Below are 16,559 nucleotides of genomic sequence, written 5' to 3' on the forward strand. Positions count from 1 at the left end.
CCTGAGGGCAGCCTGGTGCAGTGGGGTGACTGCGGCTGGCTGTAGCCAGGTGTTTCTGAGTCGAGATCCGGGACCCAAGCGGTAAAGGGCTCAAGTAGGGGTCTCTTGAGGGGAGGCTCAGGGCCTTGCTCGCCGCTTGTCGCATCCCCACTTTCCTCCCTTCTCTGCTCTCCCATGGCCCTTCCCTGTGTTGGCATCTCACCAGCCGGCACCACCCTCTCTGCTGTGGCCCCTGCCTTATGCCTCCCGAAGGAGGACACAGGGCCCGTCCACCTACATCCCCCTTCCTTAGGCGAAGCCTCAGCCCACTGCACAGAGGGAAACCCATCCCAGGGCAGGAGAGGTCTGAGTGGCTGGGGCGGCGGGTGGACTGCAGAACTTCGATGATATCTTCATCCTCTCTTCCTGGAACGCCCCTCCTCTTCCCACCATGCCCAGCTGTCCAGGCCCTGGTGGGCCCTGGTACGAGGCTAGGAGGCCTCAGGGAAGGGGAGGGAGCTGTTCCCTCCGGGACAAACAAAAGCCCTTCTTTTGCTGTTGGGGGGGGGGTGGAAGAAGAAGGGGCTTTCCAGGGAAAGGCACATATGTCTCTAGGACGAGGGGACCATGCAGGAAGGGGGCAGAGTCACCCAAAGCCCCAGGGCCCCGCACTTCTGCAGGACCCCCGACTGCCACGGGCCCCAGCCAGCCCCCACCCTGCCCACGGAGGGCTTCGCTCACCCTCGAGTGGCACAGGAATCCCACGTACACGATGGCGGCTGCTGGCAGCAGGGCCAGGAGGAACACGGTCGCAGGCAGCAGCAGGCGCAGCAGGAGTCCAGCCAGGGCCTGGCCAGGCAGCAGCAGGGTCCCAAGGCCTCGGACCGTCAGGCCTACCCACCCTGGGGACATGAGGGCCGAGGCCTGGCCGTCAGGAAACCTTTCCGGCAGCATGGGGGCCGTGTCTGAAGTGCTGCCTGCCTCATCCTCCTCTGTTTCCTTCTGTTCACTCATGCTCTCGCAGGCAACGGGCCCGGTGGGTTCACAGAGGTTGTCAGATGGAAGGACTGAGGACCCCGGCATCAGCCCTAAGTCCCCAGGTCAGACTCCCACCCCGACACCGGCAACCACACCGGACCCAGCTGGAGGGCAGCACCTGGTCCAGGTAGGTCCAGCCCTGGTCAGTCTCCAAGGCCACACCCCTGCCTCAGTTTCCTCTGATGCCAGGCTGGGCCACTCTCTGCCAGGCGACTACAGCTCCGGCTCTGGTCAGTGTCCCCAGCCAGCTCTTCTGTGTTCTGGGCAGGGCTTGCACAGCTGTCCTGGCACTGGGGCTCTCCTCCCTCCCGGTCCCGCCCTCTCCCTGCCTCAAGCTCCCCCCCACAGATTTCAGTTCATAGGTCTTGAGTCTGACAACTGCCCCATCAGTTGCTGCTGTGTGGAGGTGGCCACCCACTCCACTTCCCAGCCTTAGTCCCCACGGGTGTCCTTGTTGCCAAAGCTGGCCTCTCTCAGCCTCAGGAAAGCAAGGAAAACACTGGGCGCCCACACCTTAGGGCTCTTGAGAAGGCATGTGGGCAATGCATGTGAAAAGCACTTAGCATAGGACTCAGCACACAGAAGGTGCTCAATAACAGCACCCTTTGCGTTGGAGTCTCATCCATCCTGAAAACAGTGGGAGCATGTATTCTGTTATTTCAACTGGGGGGAAACATTCCCAGCTCCTCTGTCTCTTTAATATATATATATTTTTTTATTTCTAGGAGAGAGAGAGAGAGAGAGAGNAACCGACTAAGCCACCCAGGCGCCCCCTCCTCTGTTTCTTTAAACCCCAACTAATTTCCCCAAATATTACCTAAATGCTCTTAAGTCCTAGCAGAGCGTTCACCATATTAAATGCCACTTATGTAACTAGTTGATGTCTAACTAATGAGTAGGTTACCTGTGAGCCCAGTGACCAAGGTGTGGAGCATCAGATGCCAGTGTTCCCATTTCACACCTTCTCCCACCACGGGCCTTATCACGTCCAACTTTTCTTCTAACACTTTCCAGCACATAGATTCCCTTCAGACACATGTGGACGGGGAAGATGGTCGCGATTGTGCACTGCAGGTTTAAGGAATGCCAGCCTGGGCCATGCCCCTGTGAGAAGGCTAGCAGAGGTTCCCTGCAGCACATGCCAAGCCTTGTTGCCCAACACACACATGGGTTAGTTGTTTTCACCGGCGTACGCATACCACGATCTTACAGTAGCTGTTTATTTATCCAGGTAATGAATCTAGTGTAAAACCTGTCGTAAGAGATAACGTTCAGATGCGGAGTTCAGGTGGAGAGGGTACCCGCCTAATCTCTTAAGCTCCATCCTCTGCTCAGATCCCTCTTGCATTCATTGGCTCACACAGTAAACACTCACACTCGCTGAGCTCCCTCAGTGTGCCAGGACTGCTCTAGGCTCAGGGGGCGTAATGGTAAAGGAGGCCGGGGGGCCTCTGCTCTGCGGGGACGGGGCCCTGACGAGCCTGCACGAATTCACAGCTGAGTGAGCTGCAGTGCTCCGGACGGTGGCAGAAGCGGGGAGGACCAGTCTCGCAGCTGACTTCTGCCCCTGGGAAGGCAGTTTCTAGGCTTATCTGACTCGCAGGAGGTATGTGATTTTCCACCAGGCCTCCCGGAGTGCAGGGTAGCTCTTCAGCAACAGGGTGCCCATTCACCCCTCCCCCCGGCCCATGCCACTTGCCAAGCCTTTGCTCTCTTGCTTTTGCGGGCTACGTAGGTGTACACTGTCCTCGTCCACCCAGAGCATGTTGCTTCCTTACCGGTTGAATCTGTTAGCCTGTGGATGTGCCCTCATGGAGCCTTCATTCTAGAAGAGGAAAGCAAACATTTAAAATAGAGTTAACACCTACTTTTGTGGAGTGGTAAGTGCTAGGGAAAAAACAAAACAGGGTTGAGCTTCTTCAAATCAGGGGTGAAGCTTGAGGGCTCCCTGGGGGAGGTGACATCTGTACAGAGTGACTGAGTCCACATGGCTTGGGGGTGAGATGGGGCCACTCGGCTCCTTGCCAAAGACCTGCCCTTTTGGATCTTGCATGGGAAAGGCTTCTCTGTAGGGAGCTGGGGGAAGGGCCAAGGCTCTGCTGGCCCTCTGGAGGGAGATGTGGGGCACAGGGCAGGGCCTTCAGGACACCTCATTCCTGGGAGTGTGCGTGTGGGGACGGGGAGGGAGTGGCCACCAAAGCTGTACTGCCTCCGGGTGGACGGTCAGAAGAGGCAGCTGGACAGGGGAGGCTCCAGGAGCCGGCCGTCCCTCCTTCTGTCTGGGCTCTGGGCAGGTGGCCTCAGCCAGAGATCGGGGATGGGAAAGCATCTCATGCCAAGGCCCCAGAGTCAAGGTGACCCATCCTGGAGGCCTTACTTGGGCCCTCCAGTGCAGCACCCACTCTCTACCTTCCGGACTTGGCTCTTCTGAGAATCTTCTCTTTGCCTGGGTCCCTCCTTCGGTCTGGGGCGCTGCCCCTTCCACAGCCTCTGATGACTTGCCTCAACCTGAGCGATTCCTACTCCCCACAGTGTCACCCAAGTTGCCTGGCATCCGTGGTAAATCTTCTATCCTGGTATCGCATCTGCATGTGGGGGGAGGGTCACCTTACCCTGTCCACCTCCCCAGCCTGGAATCAAGAGAAAGGCCAAGCTCCGGCCCCCCAGGTCGTCTTCGCCAGTGGGAACAGGAGTGGAGGTGAGGAGCAGGGCCCGAGGGAGGGACCCAAGGGAAGGTGTGTGGGTCCCTCCCCGGGGCCTGTCAGGGCACATCAGAGTCTGTGGGCATGCTTCTGCCTGCCTGGCCTTTGTCTCTGAGGAGGGAGCCCAGGCCAGGAGCCCTGGCGGTTGGCAGGGGAGGAAGGTGCTGGGGCAGGGGCTGTCACTAGCAGGCAGGGCAGGGCGTCTCCTCAAGTTGCTGGGTGGACAGGGTGGGAAGTGGCCGTTGGCCTGGCCCAGGAGGCAGCACTGCTAACCCCCACAGCTGCAGCCGCGGCCTCTGGCCTCTGGCAGCAGACGCCCCCTGCTTCCACACTTTGAGGAGATGAGAGGGCTTCCAGGCGGTGGCTTGCCCAGAGACAGCATGGGGGGCGTCCCCGGCTGGGGGACAGAGCCCCAGGGAGGACTCCCTCAAGGGGTAACTGAGAGCTAAACCCTTCAGAAGGCTAAGTGGTAGCCTGGTCCCCTGGGGAGGTGGGCGGGGGGGGAGGGGCACATGGGGACACAGGGGCTGGAGCTGGCCAGGGGCCCCCAGTATCCGTGAAGGATCCCTGTTCTTCTCAGACGGACCCCGGGAGCTCCCGGCCAGGGGATCAGGATCCGACTGAGGCAGGAGCGGAGCAGGAACTTCGGTGGGTGGAGCTGAGCTCAGAGGAGGCCCTGGGAGCCAGGGCCGAGGGGCCTAGCGCCGCACCAGCCGGGGGGCGCCTGCTGCAAGCCGTGTGGAGGGGTCACCCGGACCTGGTGACAAAGCTGCTGCGTCAGGGGGCCAGCGTGGAGGAGAGGTGAGCCCCAGGGCCGGACGGAGAGTCTTGGCCGGGGGCGACGGGTTGGCACGGGTCCCTTCACTGAGCGAGGGGGGCGGGGAGGGAAGGGCGCCTCTGCCCGCAGGCCCGCCCTCGTCCACACCACCCTCGCCGCCCGCAGGGACCCCGCAGGCAGGACCCCCCTCCACCTGGCCGTGCTGCGCGGCCACGTGCTCCTGGNGAAGGCAGCCTTGACTATGTGACTCTTGAAGCCGGGTTAGGACGCCAGAGAGGCATTCGGACTTGTTTCTGGTGATCGGCAGCCGCAAGTACGTATTGAGCACCAGGAGTGTGCCTGAGTCCAGCGGGTCGCTAGGCCGCGGGGAGGGGGGCAGCTGGCTGCTTGGTCTTGGATTTTGGCGAGGAAGTTTAGGAGAACAAGCGGATGTCTTGGAGTAGGGTCCCTCCAGGGTGGCAGAGGTGCCGGCTCATTTTTACCAAATGGGGAAGCAGCATTGAGAAAGAGTGGGGAGGCCAGATGAGGTGTGGGTGGGTCAGACAAAAGCTGTGCGGCCCCAGCCCCTCACCTGCCTGGGCCAGGGCCAGTCCCTGTCCTCTCTTTCCCTCCTCTTCCAGGACATGGAGGTGCTGCTTGCCCACGGGGCAGACCCCAGCCTCAAGGACAGGCACAGTCGCTCTGCACTCCACAGGGCTGCTGCGGGGGGTCATCTGCCCGCCGTCCAGCTGCTAGTGGCCTGGGGAGCCGAGGTGGACGCGAGAGACTCACTGGGCCTCACACCCCTGCACCATGCTGCTCGGGGAGGCCATGCCGAGGTTGCCAGCCACCTCCTAGACAGCGGGGCGCAGGTCAACGCTGCTGGATGGCTCCACAAGACCCCCCTTCACCTTGCCATGGAGCACGGCCACGGCCCCACCGCACAGCTTCTGCTGAGCCGAGGGGCCAGCCCCACCTTGAGGACACAGTGGGGTGAGGTGGTCCAGGACCTGGTGTCCGAGGGGGCCTGCCCCAGGCACTGCCCACCCTTTGCAGAGAGTAGGAGTGGGGGTACATAGGCCCAGAGGCCCTGAGCTGGGCAGAAGGCTCCATGCTCCCACAGCCTTCAGAGTGCCAGGCTCCTCTCTTCTGGGCCAAGACTGCCTGCATGGACAGAGGCGAGGACAGCTAGAGGTTCCTGGAAGAGGAGGCGGGCAGTGGCTTGAGCTCCAGTGATGGGCCGGGGACGGCCCCCCTGCCCCCTGGGGGCACATCACCCCTGCAGCACACTAGCTCAGAGACTGAGTTGTGGCAAAAGATTCGACTAAACCCTGACAGTGTCCCCTGTGTCCATCGTGGGGTTGTCACTCTCCACTACTCTCTCTGTACATGGGAATGTTCTTCCTGTGTTTTGTTAGGTCCGGTATTTGTCTGCTGACATCCATTTACTACAGGCCCAAAATAATGGCCATGGTTGTTTCCATCTCCCCTGTGATCGAGCCTGCACTCAGAACTGCTGTCTTACCTCTCCACACCCAGTTGACATTCCCCGTCCTAACTTACCTAGGGTCAGGCACCAGACAACTAGGGACAGGCCCGATGCACCAAGGACCACGGGATTGCTCAACCAGCCAGTTCTAAACGGCCGCCCTTGCCCTGCCTTGCCTTCCTCGTGGGAACTCCAGTAAAGGCTCTGGCCCAGGCCCTCACCTTGCTCCTGTTTCCGCCTCCAGAGGACACCGGTGTCTCTCCCTGTGGCCCGAGGGGGCATGGCGTGCCCCCTTCTCTCAGGAAATGCGGGTAATAAGAAAAGTATTCTTGTAAATTTTTAATGTTTATTTATTTTTGGGAGACAAAGAGACAGAGTGCAAGCAGGGGAGCAGCAGAGAGAGAGGGAGACACAGAGTCCAAAGCAGGGTCCAGGCTCTGAGCTGTCAGCACAGAGCCTGATGTGGGGCTCAAACCCATGAAGTGCGGGATCATGACCTGGGCCGAAGTCGGAAGCCCAATTGACTGAGCCACCCAGGCGCCCCAAGAAATGTATTTTCAATGGCATCAGCTTCTCCCTGTCATCTCACCCATCTCACCCATCTCCATAAACTAAAACTCCGGTGATACAATCGAAACAGAGGGCTGCTGGTCTCTGACTACCCACCTCTGTATCCTCAGAAAAATCACCACTATTAATTTGATTTAAAACTACAGTTTTTATGGGGCGCCTGAGTGGCTCAGCCGGTTAAGTGTCCAACTTCGGCTCAGGTCATGATCTCTTGGTTCGTGGGTTCGAGCCCCGCGTCGGGCTCTGTGCTGACTGCCAGCTGAGAGCCTGGAGCCTGTTTCAGAGTCTGTGTCTCCCTCTCTCTCTGACCCTCCCCTGCTCACGCTGTTTCTCTCTCAGAAATAAATAAAAACATTAAAAAAAAAAACTATAGTTTTTCTGAGAGAACAGCTTTATGGGACAGATTTCATTTTTTATTATTTTTAAAAATATTTTTAAATTTATTTCTAGGAGAGAGAGAGACAGCGTGAGCAGGGGAGGGTCAGAGAGAGAGGGAGTCACAGACTCTGAAACAGGCTCCAGGCTCTGAGCTGGCAGTCAGCACAGAGCCCGACACGGGGCTCGAACCCATGAACCGCGAGATCATGACCTAAGCGAAAGTCGGACGCTTAACCAACTAAGCCACCCAGGCGCCCCTGGCAATTTCATTTTTAATGTTAACACTACCATCTAGAGCTGGAGTCTGTGTCTCTGCCCCTTGATGTTGAGTGAACTTTTGTGACTATTCAGGCTGCCACAGTATTGCTGAAATGATGCTATGCGGCCCTCCAGGGTGAGCCAAGGCGATAAGACATCCGCGTCACCTTTCCCTTCAGCCACCTTGCAGGGAGTGACTTCCCTGAAGCTACCATGCTGTGAGGAATCCCACATGCAGCATGGCAGCCAGAACATCAACGTCCTTACATGACCAAGGTCCTACATACACATCGTCATCAACTTACATCTCTGGCCTTTGATTTGCTCACTGAGATTCAGGGATCCCTGGGAGTCTCATTTGCCCCATTCCCATCACATTGGTAGTTTTGCTGTTTTTGTTTCTTTGTTTAAGTTTTAATTTAATCTCTACATCCAAAGTGGGGCCCAAACTCCTGTCCCTGAGATCAAGAGTCACGTGCTCTACCAACTGAGCCAGCCAGGCACTCCATTTTTAATGTTCTTGGGCATACCAGGTGCTCTCCTGCCTCTAGTCCTTACACCTGCTGGCTCCTCTGCCTGGCATACCCTTCCCACAGATACGTGCCCGGCTCAATCAGTCACCTCCTTCTTTATGTAACACTATCTTCTCACTGCACTCTCTAACACTATTCAAAATTGCACCTCCCCAAAGGGAAAGCTCCTCTTTAAGTAGAGTGCCAATGACTATAGGAAGAATGATAGGGTCAGAAAAATCAATGATGAATGCTCCAACGGACTGGAAATTTAAAAAAAAAATTTAATGTTTATTTTTGAGAGTGCACGCAAGCAGGAGAAGGGCAGAGAGAGAGAGGGAGACACAGAATCCCAAGCCGACTCCAGGTCTGAGCTGTCAGCACAGAGCCCAACTCGAACTCACAAAATGCAAGATCATGACCTGAGCCGAGTCGGCTGCTTAACTGAGCCACCCAGACACCCCAGGAGTTAATTCTTCTTAGGAAGAATAACTTTAAAATGGAAAAACCTGTGTGGCGCCTGGTGGCTCAGTCACTTAAGCAGCTGACTTCGCTCAGGTCCTGATCTCACGGTTCAAGGATTCGAGCCTGGCTTTGGGCTCTGTGCTGACAGCTCAGAGATTGGAGCCTGCTTCGGAATCTGTGTCTGCCTCTCACAAACATTAAAACAATTCAAAAAATAAAATGGAAAAAACTATAAACAGTTGGTACTATGGGGTAAAGTGCATTGGGGAGTTCGGAGAGGTAGTCTTGCAACTTTTCTGTAATTTCAAAAGTTACAAAGAAAAAAAGGGAGGGGGCGCCTGGGTGGCTCAGTCGGCTAAGCGTCCGACTTCCGCTCAGGTCATGACCTGGCTGCTCGTGGGGTTAGAGCCCTACTCGGGCTCTGTGCTAACAGCTCTGGGCCTGGAGCCTGCTTGGGATTCTGTGTCTCCCTCTGCCCCTTCCCTGCTCTCTCTTTCTCTAAAAACCGAACATTAAAAACATTTTTTTTTAAGTTACAAGCAAACTGCCACTCCCATTCTACCCCCTACTTCATTATTTTTCAAAGTAATGGTAATATAGTGGCATGTTGGTAAAATATACATAAAATCTACCATTTTATCGTTCCAATTTTACTATATACTGCTGAAGCGAGCCCCCTTTGAGACCATTTTAAAGTGTACAATTCCATGGTGTTTAGCATCTTTACAACATTAGACAACCGTCGCCACCATCCACATTTCATCACCCCAAACGGAAACTGCGTCCACCGGGGGCCACGCCCCGAATACCCCACCCCCGCCTTTCCGATTATTCTGGGCTTTTCCTATTAGTGGAACCGTCAACGTTTACTTTCTCCACCGCANATGCACGAAGGCGCGAAGACTGAAGAAGCGGAACATGCGGACAGTAAGCGCGGGCCCGGGAAGGCCGGGCTCGGCCGGCCCCTTCCACCCAACCCTCCCTCGTGGTCCCAGGAGAGTCGCGGTCGCTGCAGGACGGAGGCCCGACTGTCCGACGTCTAAGGCCCATTGTGAACCCAGCGAGACAGGCCGTCGGGTCCTAACCCACTCCGCCCCCCTCTTAGGGGCTGGCTTCTCCGTCCTCAGCACCACCGTCGCTCTCCCTGTTTCTCTCGCTTCACGTCCGAAACCCCGCCCCAGGCACAGAATCGGGGTATCCGGGAGCCCAGCTTCTCCCCACCCACTCCCACTCGGGCCCGTATGAAAGCCCCCTTGCCAGGCTCCCTGCCACCCACCGCCGCCCTAGTCTACTGCTCTCATCTCTTCTCTGCTTAAAGGTCAGTGGCGGCTTCTCATCACAGCTCTAACGAAAGTCGACCCCAGGCCGACTTGGGTACTGAGACCTTGTCCCTGGCCACCCCATCTTGCTCAGCTGCTGCAGGGCTACTCTTGGCTGCCGACGCGCACCTGGAAGAAGCCTAACCTGCTTCCTCACAAGCTCTTTGCGCTTCCGGTGTCTTTTGCATTCTGGGTTCCGCCCCACTGCGGTGGGTCTCCCTTACTGTCGTGGACTTAGCGTCCAATGTACCACATACTTGGCTTGGTTGATTGGTTATTGCTCCCCGCCCCCTAATGTATTAGGAGGGATCTTTCTGTTTTTTTGAATTCCGTAATCTCTGGCCTAGATCAGTCATCCTTCCTAAATAGTGCCTGAATGAATGAATGAATGAGAGGGGATACTTCTGGTCCTTTAAAATCAGAAATGCCTATTAACTGTAGATTTGGATCACACAGCAGGATAAACTATCCCTGTACAGGATGGCCTAGCGTGCAGGAGTGGCCTCTGCATCTCCACTCTGTTCTTTGTGTCTTTTATTTTCTCAGGATGGTAGAGGTGGTGCTTCCTGTGACCTTGTGCAGATCTTGTCAGGCCAAATGTGTATGAGAAGACTTGGGAGCAGCACTTGCTGCTTATTGGAGTCGAGGTTCTCATCATGGGGTGGGAGCCGCCTACCGCAGCAGCCTCACATAGAAACTTGGTAGCTATGCAGATTTTCAGGCTGCACCACAAATCTGCTTTAACAAGCCTCTAGTAATTCTGATGCAGGTTCAAACTTTAAAAGCCCTGAAGGAAGAAAATGGACTTGAGTACCATTTTAAGATTGAGGAAAGAATGCCTTAAGAATCTAATCCCTTTTTTTAACATTTTAATTTAAAGGAAACTAATTTGACAACTATTTGTAAAAAAAAAAAAAAAAAGATTTAAAAACAAAGATAAAAAGGACTTTAGCATTTTTTTCATTTTTGATAGACAGAGTGTGATTGGGGGAGGGGCAGAGAAAGAGAGAGAGACAGACAGACACAGAATCTGAAGCAGGCTCCAGGTCATCAAGAGAGAACCTGATGCAGGTTCTCTCACTCACTCACTCTCTCACTCAGTAAGCCACCTATGCACCTCAAACAGATTTTATTTTTAAAGTAATCTGTACATTCAGTGTGGAGAGGGGGGGTGTCAAACTCACAAACCCAAGGTTGAGAATTGTATGCTTTACCGAATGAGCCACCCAGTTGCCTCACAATCCAACCCCTTGTTTAACAGGTCAGGTATATGCAGAAACTTTGACATCATTCTGACTTACCTTCCAGATCATTCTGAACCTAATCACCAGCCTTGATTTCCTTGCAGTTTTCAGACCTTTTGATGTGCCTGGAAGCTACCCAACTACTCCTTGCCAGGAGGGTCCTCTGGGATGCCTCTCCTTCCCTCCAGACCCTTTTCCCTCCACCTCTGTGAAGTTTCCACCCCAAGTTTTCATCCCTACCTGGTAGCACTAATATCAGTGGCTACTGTAACTCATCCATGTGTATCTTTTCTACACTGAGCTGTGTCTGCCACAAAATGTTTTGCTCATTTTTGTATTCTTGGGGCCTAAAAATGTGTATTGAATTAATGCTTTACACCTTGGGACTTCCCTACTTATTATTTAGAAGGAAGCTGGCATTTGAATGAAGAGCATCAGCCTTTGCTCCCTGACTGTACCGCAGTCCAGTGTGCCTACAGAGAAATCACTGACTTTTCTATCTTAATTTTTTAAAGTTTATTTACTTATTTTGAAAGTGAGCGAGCCCAAGCAGGGTAGGGGCAGAGAGAGGGGAAAGAGAGAATACCAAGCAGGCTCCATGCTATCAGTGGAAAGTCTTAACACAGGGTTTGAACTCCCCTACTGTCAGATCATGACCTGAGCCAAAACCAAGAGTCTGATGCCTAACTGAGCCACCAAGGCGCGGCGACTTCTATTTACTTTTGCAAAAAAAAATTTTACCTGGACTTTTACTTGACTCAGAACTTTTTCTGGGAGTTGTGGATGTAATGCACAACTAGTTCTTTTTTTAAAGTAAAAAATTCATTTTAGAGAGAGCACATGAGTGGGGAAGGGGCAGAGAGAGGGAGACCGAATCCGAAGCAGGCTCCAGGCTCGAACTCTTAGCACAGATCCTGATGCAGGGGTTGAACCCACAAACCTCAGAATCATGAGGTTTGTGGTACTGAGCCAAAGGTGAATACCAAAATGACTGAGCCACCCAAGCATCCCTGGACAACTAGTTCTTAAGCCTCTCAATGTTTTCTTATTTCAGCTCTGGATTAATCGAATTACAGCTGCATCCCAGGAACACGGCCTGAAGTACCCAGCATTCATTGTCAATTTAATTAAGGTATGGTTGAGGATGGTCTGTTGAGGTCTGTAGAAAGTGGCCCAGATGGTGTGGTCTGGTACAGCGGGCAGCAGAGTGTTAGCCCCCTGGTGGGTTCTCACGTTGGGAGTTCTGGCAGGTTCAGGGACGCCTCACGATGGCCTTGCTTTTGCCTGGTTGGTAGCGGAACTGGAAGTAGGGCAAGTGGTACCAGAACATGAGCTTTCATGTTTCCTCATTAGGAGAAAAAGCAGGGGCGCCTGTGGGCTCAGTCGGTTAAGCATCTGACTTCGGCTCAGGTCATGATCTCACGGTTCGTGGGTTCAAGTCCTGCGTTGGGCTCTGTGCTGACGGCTAGCTCAGAGCTTGGAGCCTGTTTCAGATTCTGTGTCTCCCTCTCTCTCAGAAATAAATAAAACATTAAAAAATTTACTTAAAAAAAAGAAAAAGCAGAAAACTTGGCTTTAACTTTAAAGTGTAACTTCAGAGTCTTACACTGAGATTTCTAATGAGGAAGCAGATGAAATTGAAGCTCCTGGTGTGTAACCGCAGGGTGAGTTTTGGACGGGAGAGATTAAACGTGTGTCACAAAACCTTGGTAACTGTTGAATCTAGTGATTGTGCTAATCTCTCTGCTTTTGTGTGCATTTAATTTTTCCTTATAAAAGGCAGTGGGTGTGGTGCACCTAGCATGCGGCGCGCCCCGTCTGGTACTTTGCAGGGGTCCTCCTGCATGGCATCCCCATTGTACTGATAGGAGCTGAGGCTCAGAACGGACTTTGCCCAAGGCCCCAGGTAGTGGGGCAGGAGCCACCCCTGCCCAGTTGGGTTAATACACAGGGATTGTCCTACTTTCCTATTGCTTTTCAAGTTCGTCAGTTTTCAGAGTTAACCTGCAGTTTTACCTGATAGATTATTTGGTTTGGTTCTTTTGTGGGAATTGAGAATGCCTGGTTTCGTTCCTGATTCCCTTCTCCCATTTCACATACTTCCCTGTGTCTCACTTCACTGTAAAATGAGAGTTGTGATTTCCTTTTTGAAGCTGACTTAAAGGGCTACCCCAGGCCAGCAGCCCTAGTTCTGTCTGGGTGATGGCCGTTGACCCTAAACAAGGTGTTTGGTTTCTTTTCATTTTTGAGAGGGAGTGTGCACGAGGGAAGAGGCAGAGAAAGAGGGGGCAGAGGATATGAAGCTGGTCCCTCGCTAACAGCAGCGAGCCCAATGCAGGGCTAGAACTCAAACTCTGGGATTGTGACCTGAGCCGAAGTTGGACACTAACTGACTGGGTCACCCAGGCGCCCCCCTAAACAAGGTTCTTCACTCCACGGCTGGCACCAGGACGGGGTACCGGCATTCTTGTTCGTGAGATGCCCCTCGCAGGGATGCCTTCCCCCTGTCGCAGTCCACAGTGCTCCTCCAGCACCCTGCTCTCCACTGCCCCCAACAGACCATGTGTCCCAGGAGGACAGAGGCCGCCCGGGAGCCACGCAGGGTGCGCTTAGCAGCAGAGGTCGTAAGGCTGACTCAAACCATAGGACTCTCTGCTGCATTCAGTCTTGCTGGCCCACATTTCTGATGCTGACACAGGCTCTGATTTTCTTCCCAGTGCCAGGTGGAGCTCAACAGGAAAGTACTTGCGGATCTAGCCATCTATGAACCAAAGACTTTTAAATCTTTGGCTGCTTTGGCCAAAAGGAGGCGACAGGAAGGATTTGCTGCTGCCCTGGGGGATGGGAAAGAGCCCGAAGGCATATTTTCCAGAGTGGTGCAGGATCACTGAGGGGTTCCAACACTGGGCTCTTTGCAGCTGAGTGTCTTAGGAAAAGGTTTCCCCTGATGATCACAGTAACTAAAATATGAGGAGCTAAAAATCAGTTCTATCAACAGTGTGTGATCAGGAGTCATATTAATTTGCATTTTAGTAAAAGGTGTGAGACAGACTCCTCTCATGGAGACAGATTCAGAAATCTTACACAGACTGTGCAAATAAAGCTCGTGTGGCGTAAAGCGTTGTGTTCTCTGAGTGTGTGTGGGAGGCTGCCAGGGTGAGGGGTCAGCTGAGCCTGTGCTTCCTCTGGGAGCCTTAGGTCTCCTGTAGGGGCTGGATAGGGTGCCTTGTGCCAGATCTCTGAACTCTGACCCTGGCTCTCCTCAAGGCTGTGTGGGTGGTGTGTTTAGAACTCGACCCTCGCAACCCCACTCTGACCTTGCCCAGACTTGGCCTTTTCTTCTACCCTTCTTGCCCTCCCCTTGTCTTTACTTTCCAGCAGGGACCATGTTTCTCAGCTCTTGGGCCACCCTGATTGCCAGTTTCAATTTCTCTGGTTTCTTCCTCATTCTCCAGCCCAGTAAGAGCAGTGAGCTGGGTGGCTCTCCCTAAGTACAAAGTCAGGCCCAGGATACAAGTTCCCAACATGCTTGCTACCCTGATGGGGACGAACTCCTTACAGCTTGAACTCTGAATGTCCCTTATGTCCGTCTGCCGCTGACTGCTGCCTTGCAGGGGCATCCACCTTCCTGCCCAGGCCCAGGTCCCTCCCGCTACCGTCTCTTGGTGAGCGGAGTCCACCCTCAGCCTCTCTCACACGTACTTTATGCTCCCCTCTTGGTCAGCTCCGGTCTCTGCCCCTTGCTTCTTGCCACTGGGTCTATAATCGGCCCCATCAGGCCCTGGTCATTCTCACCAAAACCATCTGGAACCAGAATCCAACAGATAACAGTCAGCCCTTGACCCCCAAAGACCATGGACTCCCCTCTTTCGGCGCAGTCTCCCTCTGCTCTGCCCTCTGACCTCACCCACTCACACACCCTCCACCCCAGAGTTCTTCAGGCCCATGGTAGCAGTTCTGCATTTATCTGGCAATGTACACCTGCTTACCCAGACTGAGCGCCCACCTTTCCCCCACTCCTAATGCTCCCATGCTGGGCCCTCCAACCTATGCCAGAAGTCCCCTCAGAGTCCTTCCTGGTTCCTCTCGTGGACTCAGTGCCCATCTCCAGACCCATGGAGAGCCAATCAAGTGGGGAATCTCCTGAATCAGTCCACTTTACTTCATCTTAACTGCTTCTGGCTCCAGTTATTGTACTGGCCTCCTAACAGGCCTTCCTCCTGGCTCTTGTCACTGTATCTAATGAAGGCCACCGGACCATTTGGTGGTGTGGGGCTGAGTTGTTCACAGTCTCCTGCACCTAGTTTAGTGCCTGGCTATGCATACAAGGTGCTCAACGCACACTGGTCAGTAAATGGGTTTTGATAGACACAAAACTGGGTAGAGCTATCAGCTTTTCCTTCCCCTGCTTAGGGGATGGAAAAACCAGCCAGGCAGTGCCAAAGAGAAACAAGCTGTTTCCTGGGGTTTCCAGAGGAGAGAAAAAAATTCCTCCTTTCCTGTGTGCTGCCGTGGTCCAGAGAAGAGGACATCCTGGAGCTGCCGTCGTGGGGTAGGGGCGATGGGGCACTGTAACCATGTTGTCCATGGAGATGAAAAGACAGACTGGATTTCGGTTGGCACTTTTGAGTTGCTGAACCAAGTATTACCAGGGGTGAAAGCCGACGGTGGCCTCTGGGTTTGAGAAGTTTGGGGCGGGTGCAGTGTCTGGACCTGCCCCAGCCCCTGCTGCCCCTCACCCAGGCTTTCCTACCATCCTCACGTGGGTTCTGGCACTAGTCCTGGTGAAAGTTTGGGTTGACTGTACGTCAATATCACTAGTACTGCAGTTGCCCCTCTGGTGCCGATGCGATAGCAGTACTGCTGTCGGGTGACGTAAAAGAAGAAAAAATCCTGAAGCTGCACACTCACCAACCCTGAAAGCGCTGGAGTAAGTGATGAGGAAATGGGGGATCAGAATCAAGAAGGGTTCACAAATGCACAAACCCCTTCGAAGGCTCCCCACTGTAAGATAAAGTCCAAGCTCCCTCCCACGGTCCCGGGGCATCCCAGCCTGGCTCCCTTCCCCTCCATCCCGGGAAGAACGCCAGCCTTTTCCCATACTCTGCAGAAACACGGAACTTAACGTTTACAGTTACTTTTCCTATGGATGTCGCTCTAAAGGCAAGAATTTCAGGAATCTGGTGAGTATCTGCACCCCAAGGCTGCACTCAGCGAGGACAAGAGATAAGGACCCCGCCGTGTGTCAGGTATCAACTCCGGCAAACCGCATCCCGTGGCTGCGGGCGCGGGCTGGGGACCACTCACCAGCGCACGCACCAGTCTTTTCAGCCTCTGGGCCACCCCCGGAGGCCTCCGCTGCTCCCACGCCCCGGACAGCCCGGCGCTCAGGACGCAATCCCCGCGGAAAGGAAGCCGCCACGCCCCCGCACGCGCCCTCGCGCAAGTCTCCGCGTCCCGCTGGCCTGGAGCGGGGTGGGCCCAACCGCGCGCCGAACCTCTCAGGGTAGGCCGAACCCCCGCCCCAAAGAAGCCCTGGGGCTGCGGCCGGAGCTCTACGAGCTGCCGGGTCTTTGTGCTGAAGGTTCGACGCACTGGGGGGAAAGGGGGAGGAGCACCGCCAGTACTGCTTCCGGGTCGGGCCGCAGACCTGGGTCTCACCCGTGCGCCGCGGGGCCCCTGGGTAACGAGCCCGCCCCCGCCCTCGCTGGTTTCCGGCGTCGACGTCTGCCGCGACGCTGACGGGTAGATTTCTCAGCCAATCGCGGTCAGGCGACGCCGGGCCCCCCGCCGACGGAACCAATGGCACGCGGAGGGGGCGGGGCAGTCGTGGCGGTAGAGCGTCGCG

General features: G+C 54.7%; 3 protein-coding genes across 3 annotated transcripts in view; 2 read left to right on the forward strand and 1 right to left on the reverse strand.

Moving 5' to 3' along the window:
* Nucleotides 1-1,572, reverse strand: part of TMEM278 (transmembrane protein 278) — a 3,163-nt gene extending 1,591 nt beyond the window's left edge. Inside the window, exon 1 of the mRNA XM_077764004.1 lies at nucleotides 500-1,572. Coding sequence (XP_077620130.1) covers nucleotides 500-1,062 — 563 coding nt within the window. The 5' untranslated portion in view covers nucleotides 1,063-1,572. The remainder of the gene's footprint in view (nucleotides 1-499) is intronic.
* A 1,332-nt stretch (nucleotides 1,573-2,904) lies between these two features.
* Nucleotides 2,905-5,322, forward strand: ANKRD65 (ankyrin repeat domain 65). The gene is made up of 4 exons (XM_077763928.1): nucleotides 2,905-3,371; nucleotides 3,647-3,715; nucleotides 4,300-4,520; nucleotides 5,118-5,322. The coding sequence occupies exons 1-4, from the start codon at nucleotides 3,135-3,137 to the stop codon at nucleotides 5,230-5,232; spliced, it is 642 nt and encodes a 213-aa protein (XP_077620054.1). The 5' UTR covers nucleotides 2,905-3,134; the 3' UTR covers nucleotides 5,233-5,322.
* Nucleotides 5,323-8,997: 3,675 nt separating this feature from the next.
* MRPL20 (mitochondrial ribosomal protein L20) lies at nucleotides 8,998-13,829 on the forward strand (the record flags this gene model as incomplete). Its single annotated transcript, XM_077764005.1, has 3 exons — nucleotides 8,998-9,075; nucleotides 11,766-11,843; nucleotides 13,429-13,829. Coding segments are annotated over 3 exons (330 nt in total), but the record flags the coding sequence as incomplete, so codon positions are not given.
* Between the last annotated feature and the right edge of the window lie 2,730 nt (nucleotides 13,830-16,559).

Source organism: Crocuta crocuta, unplaced genomic scaffold (assembly GCF_008692635.1).
Source record: "Crocuta crocuta isolate KB4526 unplaced genomic scaffold, BGI_CrCroc_1.0 scaffold13, whole genome shotgun sequence".
NCBI classification, from domain to species: domain Eukaryota; kingdom Metazoa; phylum Chordata; class Mammalia; order Carnivora; family Hyaenidae; genus Crocuta; species Crocuta crocuta.